Here is a 22,150-nt window from a genome sequence, read left to right as displayed (position 1 = left end):
ATTATACTAGTATACAATTGGTTACCAAGCTGTTACATTTTATAGTTCTTGTTGATGACTGCCAAGCTTACAGGTGATTGTCATGATTCACGAAAGCACCTAATCGTGATCTTTGCATATCGACGTTTCGACGGTGACTGAATTCTACTAACCGACTCGGACCAGTCCCTTTATAGTATTGGGCCGTCAGCCAGGCTCAGGTGTCAACAGCACTGAACAAGCCGTGGCATGCTGCATGATATGTGCTTCCAAAGGAAAGTATCCCTGATTTCTAGCTTGCGATTAAACTCCGGTAATAAAAGGCATGGACAAGGCTTCAGTAATCACACGTGACCATTTAAAAAGTATTCGATGAAAAATGCAGTGGAATGCAGGTATCCCGAGTACGTGATCACGTTGAAACTGTAGCGCACCCTACATGTACGTGTACCATGTGTACGTCTGAAGCCGACTTGCGACTCGACCTATCGACAGCAGCATTCAGCATTCCATGGTCGCAGGAAAAAAATGTTGTTTGAAAGTTAAACTAGAATTAAACAAAAAGTAAACCTGAGAATATTACCTTGCACTGCTCATGCCTAGTGGTCGATTAAATTGTGTTATCGGAGGGGAATTCCGGGAAGACGGTGGTACTGATGATGATGACCTGTCTTCTTTTCCCCGCGTCGCCATTTTTTGAAGATGTTGTTAGCTGTTCCATCGTAAATCTACAACCCCTAATAATGTATTGTTAATTACGTTATCTTTACTTTTTTAGAAGAACTGTAGCAAATATACCAAATATATCCAAAAACTAGACATAATGGTATTTTGAACATGATATGTCGTTTAATTTTACAAAACCTTTATCTTTTCTATATTCTTAAGTTTTCTCCTCCGTGGGGGTAGCCAACAGTTAAAAGAAGAGTAAAGCGCAGCGCCCCCATTTTATTATGCCAGATAAACGGGATCTAAAAAAGTATATGCATCTGTGGAAACTTTTTGATACAAGGGTATACCAAAATTTTATTTTTTCTATTTTTTTGAATTCCATATACTAAAGCAAGTGTATGTTGGAAAATGTTTGTTTCGGCGATCCGGCACGCCGCCATCGAAGATATCCCATAATGCATTGCTCCATGTCCAACGCATAAACCGGAAATCGGCGCACTTGGTGTCAAGTCATCAAGCGGATCGCCTGATAGAGGGAGTACGCGCGTTTGGGAGTCCTGTCATCTGGTTGTAAATATGTCATGTGGTTGTTGGCTATGACACACCCATATTTGGTTATGTTTCGATGTCAAAGATCAGAGTTGAAAGTCCAAGCATGGGTAATTCCTTGCATTCTTGATACCTTGTGCTAGCTCTGGTTGTCAAAGCACGTTTTCATTTGTGCCATTTCGAAGCAAGTGAGTACAAGTATAGTAGTCTGTTCGATTCTTGATCGTAGGCTTGTAACACAAGGATACGATTTCTCATATATCTCTGGTGTTAGCATGCAGGCGGTTTTAAAATTCAAGGGGTCTTTAAAATTCAGAGGTCAGACGAAACCAGGTCTACATGACAGTTCGCCTCTGACTTTGTCTACATACATCAGTCATCATGATCGACCTCGATAGATTCAGCACTTTAGTGTTTGATCGTTATGGTCCAAAGCCGTACAAAGCTACTGTGCTTGCTTTTGTATTCATGGCACTGCTTCAGTAACAACGGTCGAAAATGCTCAAAGCATTATAAACCTGGTTGCATGGACACTCCGGCGCATCTCTCTTAGTGTGCTATGGCTGTGACTTCTAAGTTTTCCCAGTGGTTTATCATCTTTCTATGCTATCACCAACTAATTTAAGTTGTCTAATCAAATATTTTTGCAGAATCTGCATTTGGAGTATGCTAGTCACCATGTGTCACCTGGTTGCACGGACACTCTGGTGCATCTCTCTTACTGTGCTAAGGCTGTGACTTCTAAGTTTTCTCATTGGTTTTCATCTTTCTATGCTATCACTAATTGATTTAAGTTGTCTAATTAAATTATTTGCAGGAACTGCATTTTGAGTATGCTGAGTCACAATGTGTAACCTGGTTGCATGGACACTCTGGCGCATCTCTCTTAGTGTGCTAAGGCTGTGACTTCTAAGTTTTCTCATTGGTTTTCATCTTTCTATGCTATTGCCAACTGATTTAGGTTGTCTAATCAAATTTTTTTGCAGAATCTGCATTTGGAGTATGCTAGTCACCATGTGTCACCTGGTTGCACGGACACTCTGGTGCATCTCTCTTACTGTGCTAAGGCTGTGACTTCTAAGTTTTCTCATTGGTTTTCATCTTTCTATGCTATCGCCAACTGATTTAAGTTGTCTAATCTAAATATTTTGCAGGAACTGCATTTTTAGTATGCTGAGTCACCATGTGTCACCTGGTTGCACGGACACTCTGGTGCATCTCTCTTACTGTGCTAAGGCTGTGACTTCTAAGTTTACTCATTTGTTTTCATCTTTCTATGCTATCGCCAACTGATTTAAGTTGTCTAATCTAAATATTTTGCAGGAACTGCATTTTTAGTATACTGAGTCACCATGTGTCACCTGGTTGCACGGACACTCTGGTGCATCTCTCTTACTGTGCTAAGGCTGTGACTTCTAAGTTTTCTCATTGGTTTTCATCTTTCTATGCTATCGCCAACTGATTTAAGTTGTCTAATCTAAATATTTGCAGGAACTGCATTTTTAGTATACTGAGTCACCATGTGTCACCTGGTTGCACGGACACTCTGGTGCATCTCTCTTACTGTGCTAAGGCTGTGACTTCTAAGTTTACTCATTTGTTTTCATCTTTCTATGCTATCGCCAACTGATTTAAGTTGTGTAATCTAAATTTTTTGCAGGAACTGCATTTTTAGTATGCTGAGTCACCATGTGTCACCTGGTTGCACGGACACTCTGGTGCATCTCTCTTACTGTGCTAAGGCTGTGACTTCTAAGTTTTCTCATTGGTTTTCATCTTTCTATGCTATCACCAATTGATTTAAGTTGTCTAATTAAATTATTTGCAGGAACTGCATTTTGAGTATGCTGAGTCACCATGTGTCACCTGGTTGCACGGAGTCATGTGGTACATCTCTCTTTCCCTTATAAGGCTTTGTCATCTAAGTTTCTCCTATGTTTTGCTCTTTTCATGCTATTAAAAAGTGATTCAAGTTTTCAAATCAAAATTTTATGCAGGAATCTGCTGTTAGATCATGCTGAGTCAGAATGTGTCACCTGGTTGCACAGAGACTTTGCAGTGGTATAAAACTTGCTAATTAAGGGCGCTGCACCCAACACAGGGTATTTTGCACCAAAATCACTTTTTTGTAGACATTCATTTAATTTAATGAAATTGTTTACCCAAGATTAAAATATTATTATTTGGGTTCATCTTCAAGGCTGTCAAGCAGTCTTAGGTTGCTTGATAAAGAAGTGTTAATTTTTGCAAATGTTTGCAAATCACCCAATTTCCTGGCTTCACTATTCTTCCAATTTCAAGATTTCCAAACAATTTAACTCCATACTGACTTGGTCAAACTTTCTTAAATTTTCACATTATTTTCTTTAAATGTTGTTAAACAAAACTTTTTTTGATTGGCAATAAAGTTCTTACATTTTGAATAAGAGGCATTTTAATTTGTATGAGGATCATGTACTGTAAAATATGTTCAGATGTAACCTGCCAAAAGAAGGAAATGACGACCATGTTAAAAGTGATATTTTATTCAAAGCATATGTGTCACTGCCCATTTGGGGCAACTGTTGTCAGCTCCACTTATACATAACCATTGCAAGACTAATATCATTTTTATATGCAAGTAAAACATAAACTGTGTCTTTTGAAGGTTTATGGCATGTCTGTTGAAAACAGAGAGTATTCAAAAAAGAATACTTTTTAATATGAAACGTCTGTTAACAGTGTTTATTCATTCTGATGTAATAATGGATTTCTGTTTGTTTTGACAGTATCTTTGAATGATATGACACTGCCTTAACAACAGATGGAAGAGGAATGTGAAAGAAACGTCAATGTTAGTAGGGTATTATGTTCATATGTTGCTACTCACATTGGTGTACCATTTTGTAGTTACAACTTGAGCTGTATCCTGTGAATGGTTTTGGGATAATTGTGTAAGTTATTATATTACAACTTTCAAAAATTTAGAGGCCTGTAATGCTTACTTTTGATATTATTTTCATTATTTATATTTGTCCACTGTAAGTTGTTATTTTACTACAAAAAGATTGCTAAAAAATCAATATTTAGCTTGTCAGCATAGCATTTGAAATATACAAAAATGTATTAATAGTATATCTATATTTCTATTTTTCTCACTCAGGTTTGTTGTAGACTACATCACAATTGTGTTGTTGGAGGAGGCTGAAGTTTACCTTATGTCAAGGAAAAGAATGGTTATGCTTGAAGAAGCAAATAAACTCTAGTATTGCCACAGAAATCTAAATATAATGTTCTGCAGGGATAACCTTATTGACATTTGTTCATATTGTTATGAAATATTTTAAAACTTAAATTTTAAGGCAATTATTGTCATATTTAACCAAAATATCATTCAAAAGTTCTGGTCAGACACATTAATATTGATTATACATGTCCCTTAGGATGGCAGCAATAAGATTTTGTAAAATCATGCCAAGATATGCAACTTTGTATTTTTGAGATTATTTTGTCATTGTAGATCTATTTTTTTCTTCGAAACTCCTGTCAGACTTTTTGATATTCAGTATACAGGTCCTAGGATGACTTAAGTCAGATATTTTTATACAGTGAGAAAATGCAAAATTTTGTATTTTTGGAGCAATTTTTGTCAATTTCGGTCAAAAAGTGCTTTTGTCTCATTGGTGTTTATCTGATAGCTTTGCATTTCTCATAAAAATCCCTGGAGACTACCTAAGCCAAATCATTTTTCAAACTGGTGGAACCAATGATTTTTTGTTTTTGGAGCCAATATATTAGTCCGCAAGCTTGAATGACCTATTCCAACCCGGAATACCTTGTAAATCAATTTTGAAGACACTGAAAATAATGTAGTTTTATTTGATGCCAATTTGTAGTGAAATATGATCTAGAAAAAAGTTGTGAGCTTATGTTTTATGTAGTGGATCAACTTTAGCAAATATTTCATGGAGGAAACCCCATACACTGATGAGGGATTTCAATCCACAAGAAGGCATATGGCAAGATGCACCATACCAATAAAACAGACTCCAGTTTATTTGTATCAGTTCCAATCATTATGTTACATAAACAAAAAAACCTGTCATGGTATCACTTAATTAAGTAAATCTTCACAAAGATGAAGGCAGCCGAGTCAAATCATGTGTAGATGAATAAGATGAGTGATGAATGATAATATCAGGTAACTTCACCACACAAACTTACTTACACAAACAAACTTGTGTATATTTAACTCTGAGTAAATCTTAACATTTCAAGCAAGGACCATCAAATTTTTATTGTTGATCTACAAATTGAAAAGTGGCTGTTAAAACGGAATTCTGCCCATGAAAATTGAAAGTTCAAACTCTTTGCAAACACAATAGTAATTTGAGTGAATAAGTGGAAATAGGAATACCTCTTGTTGTTTGTCAGATAGGAGCAATACTGTGCCCTTGGTGGTATATTTTAAATGACTTGCAGAAATTGATATTTATTACTGTTGTTATTTTTGCTAACTGTTGTTTTGCCTGATTGAGGCACACACCAAGCTATCCTATGGATTCTCTTGAACATTATCACAGTACAGCTACATGAGATACCAGGCCGCTGCTAGTTGAAACGCCTATTTGTAGGGGTTTTAATGACTGCTAAGCTAGTACGAATTAGTAATGTAGATATTGTGAGTTCAAGCCCCATAAAATGCATCAGCAAGACTGCATCAAAGTTGACCACTTTTACTGTACATGTTGTTCACAAATTAAAGGCCATCAAGAATATTTTTATGGGTCTTTTAGAGTAATTTAACATAAGGGCCGGGGGGGGTTTCAGAGGAATGTGACGGTAGTCACTCAAAAATTGAAAGCTACAAGGGGGTGTTCAAAATTGGAAAGAAAGAAGGGGGTTGCTCAATTTTTGGTACAAAATGAATGAAATACCTCTCAGATTGCACCATTCATCAATTTCTCAAAATTCTTAATGCGACCCCTGTCACTTCCTCTCCCCCTGGGGTGTTCTGACAGTTTTACTTAGTAAAAACAAATAGAAAACACCTAATATTGCACCAGACTGCATCATTGAACTCATTAATTTCTCAAAATTTCCGACGTGGCAGAGAGACACGCCTCTCACACTTTTCCCCTGTTGGGTGTTCTAACAGTTTTACACAAATTGATAACATCTCTCATATTGCACCAGACTGCATTATTGCACACATCAATCTCTCAAATTTTCAACACGAGAGGGTACAACTCCTCTGACACTGCCCCACCCCCCAGCCTCCTGACTGTTCTCCTGTACTTTCAAATTCTGCCCTGTCAGATATCTTAGTGGAAACCTTGTCATGATACCCATCCAAAATAAACAATACTGTATGGTAAACAATACTATATGGTTGGATAGTGGTTACAGCATGAGCTTTTGTATCTACATTTTATTGTGACTTTGAATTTTCTTTTGCCGGTCACATATTTTTCAACTGTCATGAGGTAACCGATGATATTCCAGCAGGATATGAAAGGTCTGTACTATTGCTGTAGTTTTGTAAATGTTACAAATACATGTCTTGGTATTTAACTGGTCTAAGTGGGGGGGGGGGGGGGGGGGGGGGATCAGTCAAAATTTCTGTGTTAGAGAGTGGGTTACTCAAATGCATTTGGGTTGCATGGGGTTTACTCGAAATTTCAGAATACTATGAAATTCCCCAGACTTCCCCCCCCCCCAGGTCGTAAATAATTACAACACCCTAAGTAAGATTTTTACCACGGAAAAACGTTAATTTTATTCACTCTTCATCCTTTGTTAACCTTAGAAAGTTTGATTATGTAAAATTGTGTTGTTACTTGTTGTAATCTTGAATTGTTGAAATGAATAAAATCTTGGAAAGTAAAACATGATCCTGTGTCACTGTTGTTCCTGTCTTGTTTCACCATCAGAGAAAAAAAAAGATTCTAATAAATTCACACCAATTGCTCTAGCAAAACAGAAAAATTATTGAAATTTTTCAGGCAAAACACACGCCGTCTCACCAGTAATACTTGTAAGTTCAATGCAACTCTGCATAACATGTTCGGACGAGAGAGGTGACCATAGAGGGCAAACGTCCCACTGGTACTCATGTGACAGGCTTGCAACCACATGACATACTCCGAGTGCGCGCGTACTGGTCTACAGGATCGCCTCGCTCATGCTATCCTGCCGCATATGACGCGATGATGACGAATGCGTTATTTCCCAAGTTAGTAAATAACATGCTAATCCCTCCCCACTTCAGTGACAGACCATCCCCAGTCAGTCAGTCGGTTGTCTCTTTTTGATCAGTTTTTATCATGTAACAACCATTGCCCGCGCGCTGTCGCCCCAGATCACAGGTCGATTAGGCATTATTTGTGATGATTTTTCCTATTATATCATAAAAATGATTATGAATATTAATAAATCATTAACACGAATGTTACAGAATATTAAAACTTTTTTACAAACAATGTCGTCTACTTTGTGTAAATACCGTCTGGAAACTTGTGATAATTATGATTATTATTAAATTACGATTATGATTAATAAAATCATATTTTACACTTCTCTGGAAAGGGAACCTCATAATAATACGAACGTAGTGTTTCCACGCGGGGCGGGCTGTAGCTGTGGGTCCATAGCTGTGGTGTTTTCAGACGGGATTCATACCTTTTGCGATTATTATGGTTAAAAATCGTAAAACCAGCCCGTAAAAGGCAGAAATCCCGCCTTAAAACACCGCAACTATGGACCCAATCTCTGTCACAGTACAGAGATTGTGCGTGGATAATTATAATCTACCTAGGGAATCGCAGCAGCAGCCACACTAAATTTGCCTGCAGCAGAGAATGGTGGGGGCGCCCGGTGAACTACTCTGAGACCCTCTAGCTTTGTCAGAATTATCTACGCTGCATTGCTGCGGAACTTCCAGTTTCTCTGCATGGAGATTGCTATGGACCCACAGCTGGGCGGGCTGTTGACAGCGTTATCTGAATCATCTAATGAAAACATAGTTGTCCGAGAGGATTGAGAATACAAGGAAATCTTCAGATTGTCAAGGTTACGAAAAGTTTTTGTTTTGTTGTTGTTTTTGCCGCGGTGTGTTTTAGTGACTTGTTTCAGGTCGTCACGGTTGTTTGCGTTTTGCTTATTATACGGCATACTTTTAGCACAGTCGTCTGTGTTCTATTCCGCTCTGCGCCTGTGCGCCCATAGACGTGAGTACATTACATATGCCTGAGGCATATGTTTACAGGTCTATGGAGCGCATAGGCGCAGAGCGGAATTAAAAAACAGGTGTCTGCGCGTTTAGCATGCTTTTTGTCAGGTTTTGCGTCAACTTTTGTTTGGCACCATTGCTTTCTTAAAATTTTCGTATCGGGAAGTTACATGAGCTCGGACTCTGAGAGAAATGAAGTCAAACGATTAAAATACATAGGTGAGCCCGATCTGATCTTTTGAACTCGCGGAAACATTTTCAGTTCAATGAAATTCCGTCATAATGCAACGTTTTACATTATTAATTAGTTCAATATTATTTAATAAAATCAGGTATAAAGTAGTGACGTTTCCACCATTGCGCGTGATATTATCGTTGCTGATTTGTCAGTAAGTGTTAAAGTTAAACAAGTCTGAAAGGTGGCAAGCTGCATCACTTAAAGGGACATAAGCTGTAACTTGTGGCAAGTTTTTTCAGGATTCTGCCTCTGTATATCAACTACCCTGTCTGACTCTAAACTGTTTGTTATGCTGAAATTTCGAGTATTCTTTGTGTGTAATGATCATTGTTTATTGTTTACAAATGAATTCTAGTCCGGACTTGGATACAATTGTCAACAATACCAATGGAGATTATACTAATAGGTTGTGCTGATATGCTAAATACTTAGCATTAAATTACAGTTTAGAGATTCAATGCAGAAAGTGTAGGGAAACCACAAAACAAAAGTTCTGAAAAAATAGCCAAAAGATACAGCTTATGGAGCTTTAAAATTGGTTCTATCAGAGGAGAGAGCACGAAAGGGGCTTACTGCTTTTAAACCCACCTGAATATACCCTATAAGACTGCTCTACTAACTAATTTCATCCTTATATCGTAGGGCGCTCATCATGAAAGTAAACGGAGCGTCCTATCTGGTGAGATGAGACTGACCCTTTTTCGAAAGTCTAAACGTCTTTTTGCTATTTGGCCTACTTCATATCTATTATTTCTTTCAAGATGTTAATGGCACTGAACAAGGTTGACGTTTCTAAAGCCTGATTCTAAATCCCCTTCACGTATTGAAAACAATTATCAAATGCCATCATTCGGCGATGTTTTAAATCATGGATTGCTGCTCGTATGAGGAGCGCCACCAAGTGTCGGGCGACTTCACATCGCGCCCTAGCATATACGGTTCTCCATCAAAGCCACGGGATGGTTTAATTTGTTGCGAACACTTTGTCCGAACACTTTGTCCTTCTTTACAAATTACAATGAAATTCAAAGGGTAAATATTTATGATAATGACCTGATCATAATTTTCGTTCACCATAAGTTAAGGCAGATTCTCGCGAATGCGACTTTCGGTCTTCATGGTACAAACAATGATGTAATTACAAGTAATTTAAAACACAAAATCTCGGTTTCTTCACTGCAAGGGGCTTGACTGTGACGGTTAATAAATATCTGCTAATAATAATTCCTCAGTCTGAAGGTATTGCACGGCCTTCCACAGGCTGGAAACACAGGAAACGCGAGAATATATACTGAACCATTCCACCTTCACACTAGCGATGCCAATGATCCTAGAATAATCTAAATTAGATTAAAAACCATATCGGATATGTATTAAAAGGACAGAATCTGTGTCGCAGAATATATTCCTTGTCAATTTCCTATGATGTTTATTAGGTCAGTTTTAAGTTATTGTTTTGCATCTTCAAACATAAAAAAAGAGGGCGCGCTACACAAACATGCCTTCAGTACTACATACTGACAGAGAACGAGAACGAGACAGTTCTTTCTGGTACGTAATAACAGAAATTTTGTGCTGTTTGACGTAGTTGATACTGAAGCTTAAGCGAACTACAGACCTCAACATGAGAGCCGTTGCGAGCTCATGTTTTACAAGTGCTACATTTATACTTGAGTTTTTTCTTTATTTGAGTTCATTGTAAGATTTAAAGAACTCCAAGGCGTTTCTGCCCCTTACAAGGGTGCAGGCTTTGGGGCTTTTATTACGAATTTAATTTCAATAGACACATTAAGATATTTAAGATTGTTTTAACGGCGCGATTTTTCTCTAATTCTGAAAACGACTGTTGCATGGCGCTGTCGGAGTCGATCGAAACAACGCAATTTTAGAAGTTCGAAAGATTGAACTACTTGCGACACAAGGACGATTTCACGAGTCGTCACGAGTCGTCCATTTCATAATTTAATACGTAATTCATTTACTGTTAGCTGCACTAAACTTCATTTTCAGTCTCAGGTCCGTACAATTCAAGGGACGGGTCGTGCTTTTCGACAGGCAAATTATGAAATTTTCTCCTTGAAACCCGATTGTAAATATTTAAAATTTGACAGCAGACTCGCTCTCTTCCATTGGGTATTATTTGTTTCTATGGCAACACGAGTTCAATTTTTTTCTCTCACAGCTTCCCTGTTCCGTCTCTTCTCTGTCATTCTTCGAAAAATAAATACTCCGTTGTATTATGGAAATAACAAGAAACTTGAAAGGGACTCGGGCACATATGGCGATGAAAGTGTTTGCTTTCGTGCTTCCCTTCCCGTAGTAGAATCGTCCGGTCCTCGATTGTGTGTGTTTTAAAACCCTAGGGCGGCAATTCGAGTCCCACGCTTCCATTCAGCAACACATCAACCAGAAAATTAATTTTCTTAACTCGGTCACAGCTTTCATTGCACTCGCGTCAACGTCATCAGCGCCGGTTACCTCTTTCTGAACGCAAACAAGAAAAGTCCACAAGCATCGATGCATAGAATTTATCGACTTGCGTTGACTGTGGTTTGCTTTTACTCACCATAAAAATCATCCGAGGCACACAGAGGGATCACGTGATAAGTAGTGAACACATCCATCGCTCAGATTCAGACCATTAACTTGTGTACACGCCATTCCAAGGTTTGGCGTTCAATTTGGAATAAAGTTATATATTGACTGACGATATCGACCGCGGTGTAGCTGCTTATGTAGTATAGTTTACTCAGTTTGAAATGAACATGATTCATCTTAACGCAATTCAGTCCCATTTTTGGAGGGGTGGGGGATGGGAGTGGTTACGTCACCGACTCAAGGTATATCAGGAATCACTTGCAACTAGAAATCATGCTACGAGAACTCATGTTTTTTCAAGAGGCTTGGATCCTGACGAGATTGAAATAATAATCAAGTGTACTCAGGCAGACGAAAGTAATTATTGCGAGGTCCGTGAGGAATGTTACGCATAAATCTAACATAACGCATATTTCCCTTAACTTGAGAAATAAGGTGGATCGCACGGTACCTAGCTTCTTTAATGTTATTTATTTGTTTGTTTGTTGCGATTCAAAATGGTGCAAATTTGATTGGTTCATATTTTCTTGCTAATGACGTTCAAGAGGTTTAGAGAAAGCTAAATTTAGAATTGGATATTGCTAAAATACGAACAAAGTTTTTCTGGGCTTTAGTCTTTACAACGATCCTGTGCAACTCATAACACGCGATGGATTGTTTAAATTGCCCGCGGTGACCGTAAGTTTAACAATCGAACTACGATATTAATATAAGTCTGACTGACAGAATGGTTGAATGCTTTTCATGTTACGTTCTCAAAAGTTAGAAACAATCTCAACTACAATATTATCCCGATAGTTTGTTTTGCTGCTTTTTATTCACAATAGGCATGCACATGATTTTCCTCACGTCGATCGGATGCTCTTAATCACAATATTGCTTCCATGACTTCCGCGTTTATCACACCTTCAACCTTAGCTCTGCTCTGTTAAAATATGAATTTATAATTTTCAGATAATTAGTAAGTTTGAATAAATAATTCAGGAAATTATAATTGTTATTCCTTTGTGATCGACTGATGGACAATTTACATTCGCACAGAAAATACAACATCGTCTGCAAATGGACATCACGTTTTTGTGAGATTAACGGACTCCGATATATCACTATACGCTAATCGAATTAGTTATATGTACACAAAGACTTCTGAATATTGATGGCGTAAAATTTAACCATCGACGTCTTTTTAATAGTTTGGTTCATTTGTTGACGTATTATGTAAATTAGATCGACCGAAAAAAAGCTAATAAGCTTGTCATCTCGTTAAAGTAGGTTGCTCATTAGCTGAGCAGAATAATTCCACTTTCGGTGTCCTTTCCATAGTAGGTGTACGTTTCAAAGTCAATATTAACTCGAAGCTTTGCCACCGCTAGTTTCCCAGAATGCACTGCGTGATTTGGCTGTGTCGCCTGCGTGACCAGTCACTTCAATGTATACCACCCAAAGTTGCTGATTCTTTCCGGCGCCAGCTTAGCACGTCCACCTAGGGAAAGTTTGTCGATGTCGGTACTACGACGAGGATCTGCCGGAAACGTACGTGACCAATTTTGAATCCGTTTTCAGAATCACCTCCGTTGTGTACGCGAATATTGTTTAGCAACTGAGAACGAGTGGGTCGATTTCGCGACTTTTTAATCATAGCAACAGCTCACAGGGATCGAAGATTTAATTTTTTTCCTACTGTGGATGATTTCGAACGACAAGTGTAAAGACTCTCTGGACGTCACATTCCGGTAAATATGTGTTTCTGAGGCTATGAACCTGCCAGAACCGTCCTGGGCGAAAGAATGGATACCGTTATACCGCATTTAGTACATTTGCGAAATTAAGATAATCATCTCTGTAGAGCTCATGTGTCCAGCGTCGTTGAAATCAGATTGTGTCATTCAAACATTTTTCGACCGTACTGTTGTAATTTTCGGTAAGTATTCTTTTAATTCCTTAATGTGCCGATGTTAGTGCTACATCGGGTCATGGCCATCACCCCCAAAGCAGAGACATTGTACGCCTGACCCTGTTGCGAGAAATTACTTTACTAGCTTGCTAATTTACTGCTGTGATCACGTCATCATCTAAAACGGTAGATGTCTGCGATGATGTAAATTGACCAATGGTTTAGGAAAGCGAACTTTTTTGTGAAGTTGAGTCAATGCACGATTGTGTGACCATACTTGCAAAATCACTGCGTGTTTTGTCTCTGTTTTTATTTGCTACCGCTAGCAAAGTCATTCATTGCAGCGTGTTCATTCCGCGCGTCTTTCGCATAAAAGAAGCACTAGGAATTCGCGCGTGTTGTATTTCTCGCGTGGAATGCGACGGGACACAGCCAGCCCTCAGCGGTGATGGCCTCCCGAAATTCAGAAAACGTCCGTCTCTGGGATACGATGTCGGGTTCGACACAAACACCACTTGTCAACGTGACGAGCATAATATACTAAAAGTGAAGGCGAGAGAGAAAAAGCCGTCAAAATTGACCGGCGCATCACTTGTCTAAACCGAACACACATTGGACCATGCCATTCGTATATTAATTTAGCCTCAGTATGTTGAAGCATGGAACAACCCTCTCGTCCTAGAGTATCTGATTCAGCGACATAAAATCGATAGCAGTTTCGGGTAACTGCAGAAATTTCATAACGGAGAAATACGATACGGGGGCGTCATGGCGTAGATATGCAGCAGGACGAAAGCGAACAGCCCAGTCCATTTCAGCATAGCAAAAGCCAACCATCGCTGCTTTGCTGATTACAGGGAATTCGTTTTTCTCTTTCCATTACTTACCAGTTGCACGTAAAATCAAATAGGATGATTATGGTTGAAACACGAGTAAAACACACGTACTGCGAATTGCTCTTTGGGTGGGCTCACTGTTCCTTGTGGCAAAACAGACCGGGAAAGTCAGGGCCAACGGATGTTTCTTCTCACTTCATTGACGTTTGATGCATTTTCTTTTAATCCATCTAACAGAAATAGAAAAATCAAACTCGTAGAAGATGCATACGACATGTCAGAAAGATGCAAATTGACACCATGCATAGTTTTATGGGCCTAGGAGGCGGTGCCCTAGCAATTATTCTCCCTCTAAAATCTGCAGAAATATGTCGCAAAGCATTCGCTCCACGACAAGCCACGGCCGCCGCTGGAATTCTCCCTTCATTGAATAGGTTTATAATTTTGATCACCCTCAATAAGTGTAACTGCCGATGCTCGTATTGAATTAATTTAACGGGCATTGTATCATTTCCTTTCCCTGTCATGACATCAACCCGAGGCCACCCTGGTCCCATCACAGAGAATGTGACCCTGAAAGAAACGACCTTTCGATTATGTTATTAAACTCCATCTTTGAAATATGGCATATTGTAGTCGAAATCACTCATATGCCTTGGCCTTCTCTATAGCTACATATCTTTAACACTTTTCTCTAAATAAGAAACCTTAGCTGGACGTCAAGTTTGGTGTTTGGACCCTTGATGACTGTTAAAGATGTGTGAATGGCAGATAAGCCTCGAATGGCTCTGAGACACAACTGCAAATTAAACATTTCGTAAACTTTGCAAGAAACGTAAAGCTTTATTTAAAATTAAACCAAACGAAAGTATTCACTATAGACGATTCCTGTCTCCATATTTACCTGTAGTTTGTCTAACACCATCGCGTTTAAAAACATACAACCTTCTGCTGTCGCGAGGTTCAGGCGCTTCTGTTCTTATCATCACAATATTACATCATGACAAACATATCGGGTGTAGAGTTTAATATGTTAGTAACATGACGCTTGGTTTGAGTCTCTCAAAAACTTAATTGTTAAATAGGTAAAATTGTCCACCAGCTACCACGTAACACAATGCCGTGACAAAAATTTGAACTCGCTGAGATTTTTATTCCTTTCATTTTGTTTATCTCAACAGTCCATAAATTGACTTAAACGATGTCGACAGTTAAGGTTCTATAATTCCGCGTCCTCTAGTGCATTGCAGGAGGGTGTATCAATCGTGTCTATTTCTCATAGGAGTTCAGTTACATTATTTTCAAAGAGAGATCACATGAGGTTGATATATGTATTGTAGCCTTTACAACAATCTTTCGCAAGTTATTATTCACTCTTAGGGTTCAAAGGTCAAATACGTAAGAAAGCAACCCGATACAGTTAATATGGAACGGACGTGCATTTTTACAGATTGGTTTAATTGCCCATTCAAGTCATTTCTCATTTCTTTGATTGGCTCTTCTGAACTCGGTGTTTGGCCAAATTAAACACGATTGAAACCGAGTGACTTTCATTATCGATTCTGCTCAATTTTCGTTGCAGAATTGAACTGCTTGTCCCGGGATATAATTCGTCAGCCAATATTGACAATTAGAGGCGTTTCATGCATGATCGAGTGTGGATGTGTGCACGGTGTTAAAATGCAAATGTATTACCTCAAAATGAAAATATGTTGGATCACAGGTCAAATGCAACATTTTTGAAATATTGTGTCCTGTTCATTTAAACAGAGCTTAAGGTGGGTTTTATTCATAAGTGAAGGAATATAAACGATTTTTCTGTTGATAAATGCTTACGTACACCATGGTTTTTGTCGGTTAAGTTATATCGGAAAAATTGCCAATGTGATGTACGGTCGCTATATCATTCAGGGAAATATTCGAGAGAATATCATACGATACGATACGATACGATACGATACGACAAGAACTGGTGTCCATCAAAATGTTCACTGGCGCTTTACACAGTGTCACATGGTTACGCTCTCTCAAAAAAGTAGGCATTGAGTCTGGATTTGAAAGCTTCAGTACTTAATGCAGAACGAATATGACCAGGCATGCTTATATCATACTGGGCGAAAACAGTAAATCCATCAATTGCCATTTGGTTCAGGTACACAAGTAGTTCATATGAATTTCATTTCCTTTGCAAGTTTTGGTGGGAACTAAATCACTGGTATCAGTAAGTTATTTGCAGAATCAATCTTGACAAAGCAACAAATACAGATGGATGTGTTATGCAAAATCCTGCCTGCGTTTAAATAAAACAGATTTATGGCGCACCAGTATATATAGTAACTCAGACCTGCTTTATTTGAAGGTAAATCGACGTTCAGTATTGAACAGACTGCAGATTCTCAGAGTTGAAGCAATAAAGAAGTGTGAGCGCCATTATCCTTGGCAAGGACTAATAAAACACTCGTGAACATTTTAATGATTATTTACTCACTCACAGCAATCAACTTGAAGGGAATTCAGAGAGCTAGTGGCCAGGATAATGTTGCTCAAACATTGCAGTATTAAGAACTCTTGATGCGACCAGTTTCGCTCACTCAGTCACACGCCGTGTAAAATATATTTTTATAATACGTGGTATGACGACATGCTATAAGGTCCAACCAAGTCAGCAATGCCACCTCTTATTATGTACACAAGAGCACATGCCAACTGATATGATTTTTGTCATAGCTGTATTATTCTTCTTATGAAGGTGTAGCGCAGACTATAGTATAGAGGTAGGAAGTCTACCTCCATTTGCACATGCGTACTTACGATTTCGGAATGTGTGCTTTTTGCCTATTAATTGTTCTCTCTGACTCCGAAATGAAAAGGACACGCTTTGTTCCAAGGACACAGAAAGCCCAAGAGATAACGTGATGGCGATGCACGTGGGTTGGTTTCTACCGTGGTCCATTCAAATTCCATGTTTGACTATGAACGAGCTCGACAGGTTCAGTCAGTACTGCGCATGCGCCGTATTCACTGTGTCGTACAACAATATTCTCCATATTAAGAACGGACTTTAATTTTACCCTTGCGCAAAACGCAAGTATATCATAACTTATTGAACTCTCAAAAAGAGATCTTCGTATTATTTGCATTAAGTGCTTATAAATGAGAACTACAGTCGAACTGACGTTGAAAATATCAAGAGTACTAATATATAGAGTGATATAAGCTTAATCTATTACAGCGAAAAGTGTACAATTTTCTCCAAACTTTGAAGACGCGCCTGACTTTCACTTGTCAGAATGCATCTTCATTCCACAAAGAGACAACTCACAGCGTCTTTAAGAAGCTCTGGTTGATCTCGTGTAGTTCGCCAGTAAATGAATCATGGTGATTAAACAGTGTGAAGTATGGAGAGTATCTCGGTGATAGGACAAATGAAGACAGCTGGATCAGGGTTCGTGTCCTCTTAGCTTTGTCGACATTCTATGCATTTACATGTATTAGAGCGTGTATAATCGACCAACGATCAATACACACTGTAAGCTGTTTCACACATAAGATTGTTAAGGACACTTGGTATCATTTTATTGCTCACTTTTAGATTATTTGCTTATCTAATATTCTGTCTGGGTATGCGCACTACCCAAGACGACTAACACCAGTTGTATGAGATACAACTCTGTCTATTGTATGAAGCTATTCTCTTTTTTAGCGTTAGTGTCAATCTAAGAATCAATGTGTTACGTTTCGCGCTGCCAGGTGTACCATTGTACCTTCAACATGACATAGAACTGGCAGACCTTTTATCCATTTGAGTCCTCAGTATGAAAGCCAGTCCGTGTCCTCGGTCACATTCAAAATCATATAATTAAGTTTTGTTCAACAATTTAGCAAATAATTTTAGACAACTGTTTTTTCCATCGACATCCATTGGGTAGCATTTCAACGATTCCGCTATTTATACATGTGTTCGGTCAAATTTTGCCAGTCATCCACTGCACGTGGACAATATACCGTCAAGCGTCTGTTCGTCGGTTTGTCTGTCTGTCTGTCTGCAACGGTTGGTTGGTTTATCTAGACTATGTGTGGCCCTCATATAACAGGATCGTACTTTCACTAGAGGCCCACGATATGAGCATTGGCGGACATGATTTGAATTTACTCTGCACCGACAAATAAAAGACTGCATCAAGCGTATGTTTGTAAAGACCCTATACTGAAAACTCCCTTTGTAAATTTCACCCGTAAGACTAGACCACTGAATGAAAACCTCAATTGTTCACGCTTCGACATATTTCGTAATGATTAACTGATTTCTCCAAAGCTCTTAAGATATTAGTTTTAGCTGGCCTAGTTCAGAGAATATTTTTCTTGCATAATTGACATGGCATGATCACTGAGCTCGACCAGCGCAGCGGCAGGTGGGACTTTGTGTGGCTGGTATGTTTGCGTACAAGCCTCTCATCGCTGCCGCCATGTGGAGCGGTGTCAACGCTAGTCTTAACGGGTGCACTTAAAAAGGTCAGTGGAAGGCTTGTCATGATAGAAACACATTAACGGGAACTTAATAGCCTTAATGGAATGGCATATATTGACAAGTTCCATGGCTGCCTGATTTTTTTTCATAATTTGAACAAGACGAATTTTTAGGACTATCGAATGCAGAGTAATTTAAGTCATTATTTTCACTCGAGCTAGAAATGTTATTATTGATGTCACCATACTAAGATCATCATCATCATCATCATCATCATCATCATCATCATCATCATCATCATCATCAACAACAACAACAACAACAACAACAACAACAACGACGACAATAACAACGACGACAAAAACAATAAACAACAACATCATTATTATTATCATCATCGACAACAATAACAACATTGTAATCACCATTATATTTATGATGATGATGATGATGATGATGATGATGATGATGATGATGATGATGATGATGATGGTCATCATCATCATCATCATCATCCACCGCCATACTTAGGCTCTTATTCATCACATCGTCAGGTTTGCAAACACAAATACTGTATGAGCGTAGACGACAAGTAGCAGGCCTCTCTTTTTTTAGTTCGCCATTGTCTTTTGCGAATCTTATTGCAGGATCCTCTTTATCACCAAGTCTTTTAGGATTAAGCGACAAAATAGTAACGATGTCCACATACTTTCGTTAATTTAGAGGTCGAGTGATCTTTCGATCAACCAAAATTTTAAGTTTATCATGTGATCACTTTAGCAGAGTAAAACTTGGCTTTCGTTTTCCAAATGGAAAGTATCCGTGATCCGAAGGAGAAACCCCTTTCCATGGTGAAATGCACACAATGGCACAATGGGAAAAGTGAACGTCGCCATGGCAGCGTACTGTGCGTGTCGCATATTTCTTTTCCCCAACTTGTATATATAGTGATATACAGTGCTTTGACAGAAAATTCATTTCGAATGGGCAAAGTTTGATCACAGACTTAGTATTCAACAGACTCTGAAGCGCTTGTGACGTTAACAATATCAGTAAACAATGATAGTGCTGTTGGACAGCAGAAGAAGAGGGTTGTTTAAAGTTGCAATGAGAGATTTAAATGTTACGTGCCAATTTCACACCAAATGGCCTCGCCAAATAGAATGATACGAGGTGAAAGGTCGTCTGTTTCTAACACTTTCTCTTACCTGTTTTTCTCATGAATACCCGGAGCACTTTAAAGTCGACACGCGCCACTTAGAGCGAACATTTCAAGCTCAGTGTTATCGTTAATTGCCCGATAAAGTGGATCATTTCCTGCTCACAGATAGAACGATAATCGTCCGTGATCGCTTCAACCAAAGGTGAGATTGAATCTCAAGGCCATTCAAGCTGTCTTCGAGTTAACTGACATTTCGACTTCAGCACTAATCAATGATAGTCACAAATATGCATCATATATAACAATGCTAACTAAATGAAGATCGACTTTTATCATTTCCAAATTTAAGATTCCAATGTTGTTGAGTTCCCAATATTGAAGGGTAGGACTATTGAAGTTCAAGTGTAGAGGAAAGTAACGCCGCTTTTTTAATAAATAAAACTATGTACTGTCTCTCACACATAATTGTTCACATACATACATACATACATACATACATACATACATACATACATACATACATACATACATACATACATACATACATACATAATTTTTATATATGGTTATTTGTATATATAATTCTATATAAACAGAATTACATGTAGGCCTATATAATTATTAATACATTTTTTTCTTTCCGATGTGCTCGCTTGATATTGGTGGTGAGCTTCGGGGCATGTTTCATTGTAAAATAATTATTCTCACTGGCTGAAGTGTCGTTCATCACACTCATCGATTTCATCTTTCATATTTCATCATAAGTTTGCAATATTAGCACAGGCCGAATACCTCAACTTCACGCTACAGTTGACCAGTCTCATTTATTTAAAGTCATGAAAAGCAGTTGTCATATAGGTGGAATCGGATTAGTTCATAAACGTTTCCTTCTCAGCAACGAAACCATAAAGGATATGTGATTTTAGTTTACAACTTTGCATTGCTGTTGATTACTTAATCACAATTCGTTTTCGTTTGTCTTGCCATGATTAGAATATTTGTCGGAGATACTTAAGAGTGCAATTTTAATTGCACGCTACGTTGGGTGGTCCAGCTCATTCTCAAACCTTTTGAAGAAAATATATAACTCGACATCAAATCATCACCACCTCTGTGGGATAATCTGATCTGGTTGCCACTGAACAATCAGCTCAATATGCACAGAAGGCTCATGTACGGAATCCCAATTAACATTATTCACGAATTATAATGGGAAACTGAGAAAGCACAACCGCCGACGTGGCCGTCCTTGCGTCATTGGCAAGAAGATCCCGCTGGTGTCGCTTTCGGGACAATTAGACGAAATAGAAACGAAGCACAAAAAGGCCAATTTACAGAGAGCAGGTGCGCGCCACCCAGGGTAAACACGCTCTGTAGTAGCAGAGCGAAGCTAGAGATCGCTACCGTCTGCATGTACTCACACCAAGTGAACTCAGACTCGTCGTCAGCTTTGCTTTGATTATTTATCGCTGATCCCATGAACAGTCGGAGTCGCCCTTTCACGAGGTGAGTCACTTGACCAATCAACCGCTGTTGACAGCGCTTTGACGAATATAATGCGCGGACGAGGATGACGACTGCGGAAACATTTGACATCATCAGTATTTTGGATAAATCTATACTCATTTGATTGAAGTTTAGGTGAGTCACTTTGGGATTCAAAATTCCTACAGTCATGCGTACCACAAGATTTTTATTCTCCCATTTGTAATTTACCCCCGTGGAATTACCATTAACGGTCCACACTCTATGCCATATGTGTTTAAACTCTCTCTTTGAAAATGTTTGCCCTTGTATGTTGCTTAAACTTCACCCCCAGTTCCCTGTATACAGGTCCAACTTTACCATAGAAAACAATGGATTTGGGACAAACCATGGTGGTGAATGTTGCTTAAACTTCACCAAGGTCTGTAAAAGTTTAGCTGCTCGCAATAAGCCTATCGGGATAAAACTGTTTTCGTCGACATTTGTCCGGTAAGCTTATAGCACACGCGTTCAAGCCGTCAACTGCCACAAAAATTAATATTTGTCTCAATAGAAGCTCAATAGCTGTGACACTTCGACTATTATTCAAAGCTCGAGAAACGATGAATTTTGATTGTTATTGCTGACCGCTTAATTAATGTGTGGAACTAAATTCATTATCGGTAGTTACGACTGTGAGGTCATTTAACTCGCCTGACTTCTCCCACAAGGTGATGAACTAATTGAGTTCACAACCGTCAGTTGCCATCAGTCTGCTTGCCATTTGCTTGCCTCCTGACATAATAACAAAACAAATCGCTGGCTTATTTCGTTCATCGATTTTGAGTGATTCGTTCACTAGGTTGAGCTAAGTATTTTATCAACTGGATTATTGTCATTGTTGACACCAACTTTAAGGTCATCAGAACAAAGTGACAGTGCGTATACTTCGTTGCGGCATCAACAGGACATCTTGATTGGCATGGTTACTTCTCGTACGACAAATTTAATATTTCTGATGAACCCCTGGATCATAAAATTGCAGGGGCTTTGGGGTATAAAGCAAAATCCTGGCATAAA

At 38.7% G+C, this 22,150-nt stretch overlaps 2 protein-coding genes and 1 long non-coding RNA gene across 3 annotated transcripts in view; 2 read left to right on the top strand and 1 right to left on the bottom strand.

The window, feature by feature from the left end:
* LOC139121712 (3'-5' RNA helicase YTHDC2-like) overlaps positions 1-685 on the bottom strand; it is a 65,851-nt gene extending 65,166 nt beyond the window's left edge. The window contains exon 1 of the mRNA XM_070686805.1: positions 563-685. Coding sequence (XP_070542906.1) covers positions 563-672 — 110 coding nt within the window. The 5' untranslated portion in view covers positions 673-685. The remainder of the gene's footprint in view (positions 1-562) is intronic.
* Positions 686-1,172: 487 nt separating this feature from the next.
* On the top strand, positions 1,173-4,625 carry LOC139121711 (uncharacterized). The gene is made up of 3 exons (XR_011549337.1): positions 1,173-1,388; positions 3,969-4,033; positions 4,343-4,625. It is a non-coding gene; the product is annotated as an uncharacterized lncRNA (long non-coding RNA).
* Positions 4,626-12,642: 8,017 nt separating this feature from the next.
* LOC139121710 (neuronal acetylcholine receptor subunit alpha-2-like) overlaps positions 12,643-22,150 on the top strand; it is a 58,259-nt gene continuing 48,751 nt past the window's right edge. The window contains exon 1 of the mRNA XM_070686802.1: positions 12,643-13,167. The gene's annotated coding sequence lies outside the window, so the exon portion shown is untranslated. The remainder of the gene's footprint in view (positions 13,168-22,150) is intronic.

Source organism: Ptychodera flava, chromosome 21, assembly GCF_041260155.1.
Source record: "Ptychodera flava strain L36383 chromosome 21, AS_Pfla_20210202, whole genome shotgun sequence".
Classification (NCBI taxonomy): Eukaryota; Metazoa; Hemichordata; class Enteropneusta; family Ptychoderidae; genus Ptychodera; species Ptychodera flava.
The sequence above is the reverse complement of the archived record's forward strand: the minus strand, read 5'-3'. Positions and strand labels throughout refer to the sequence as shown.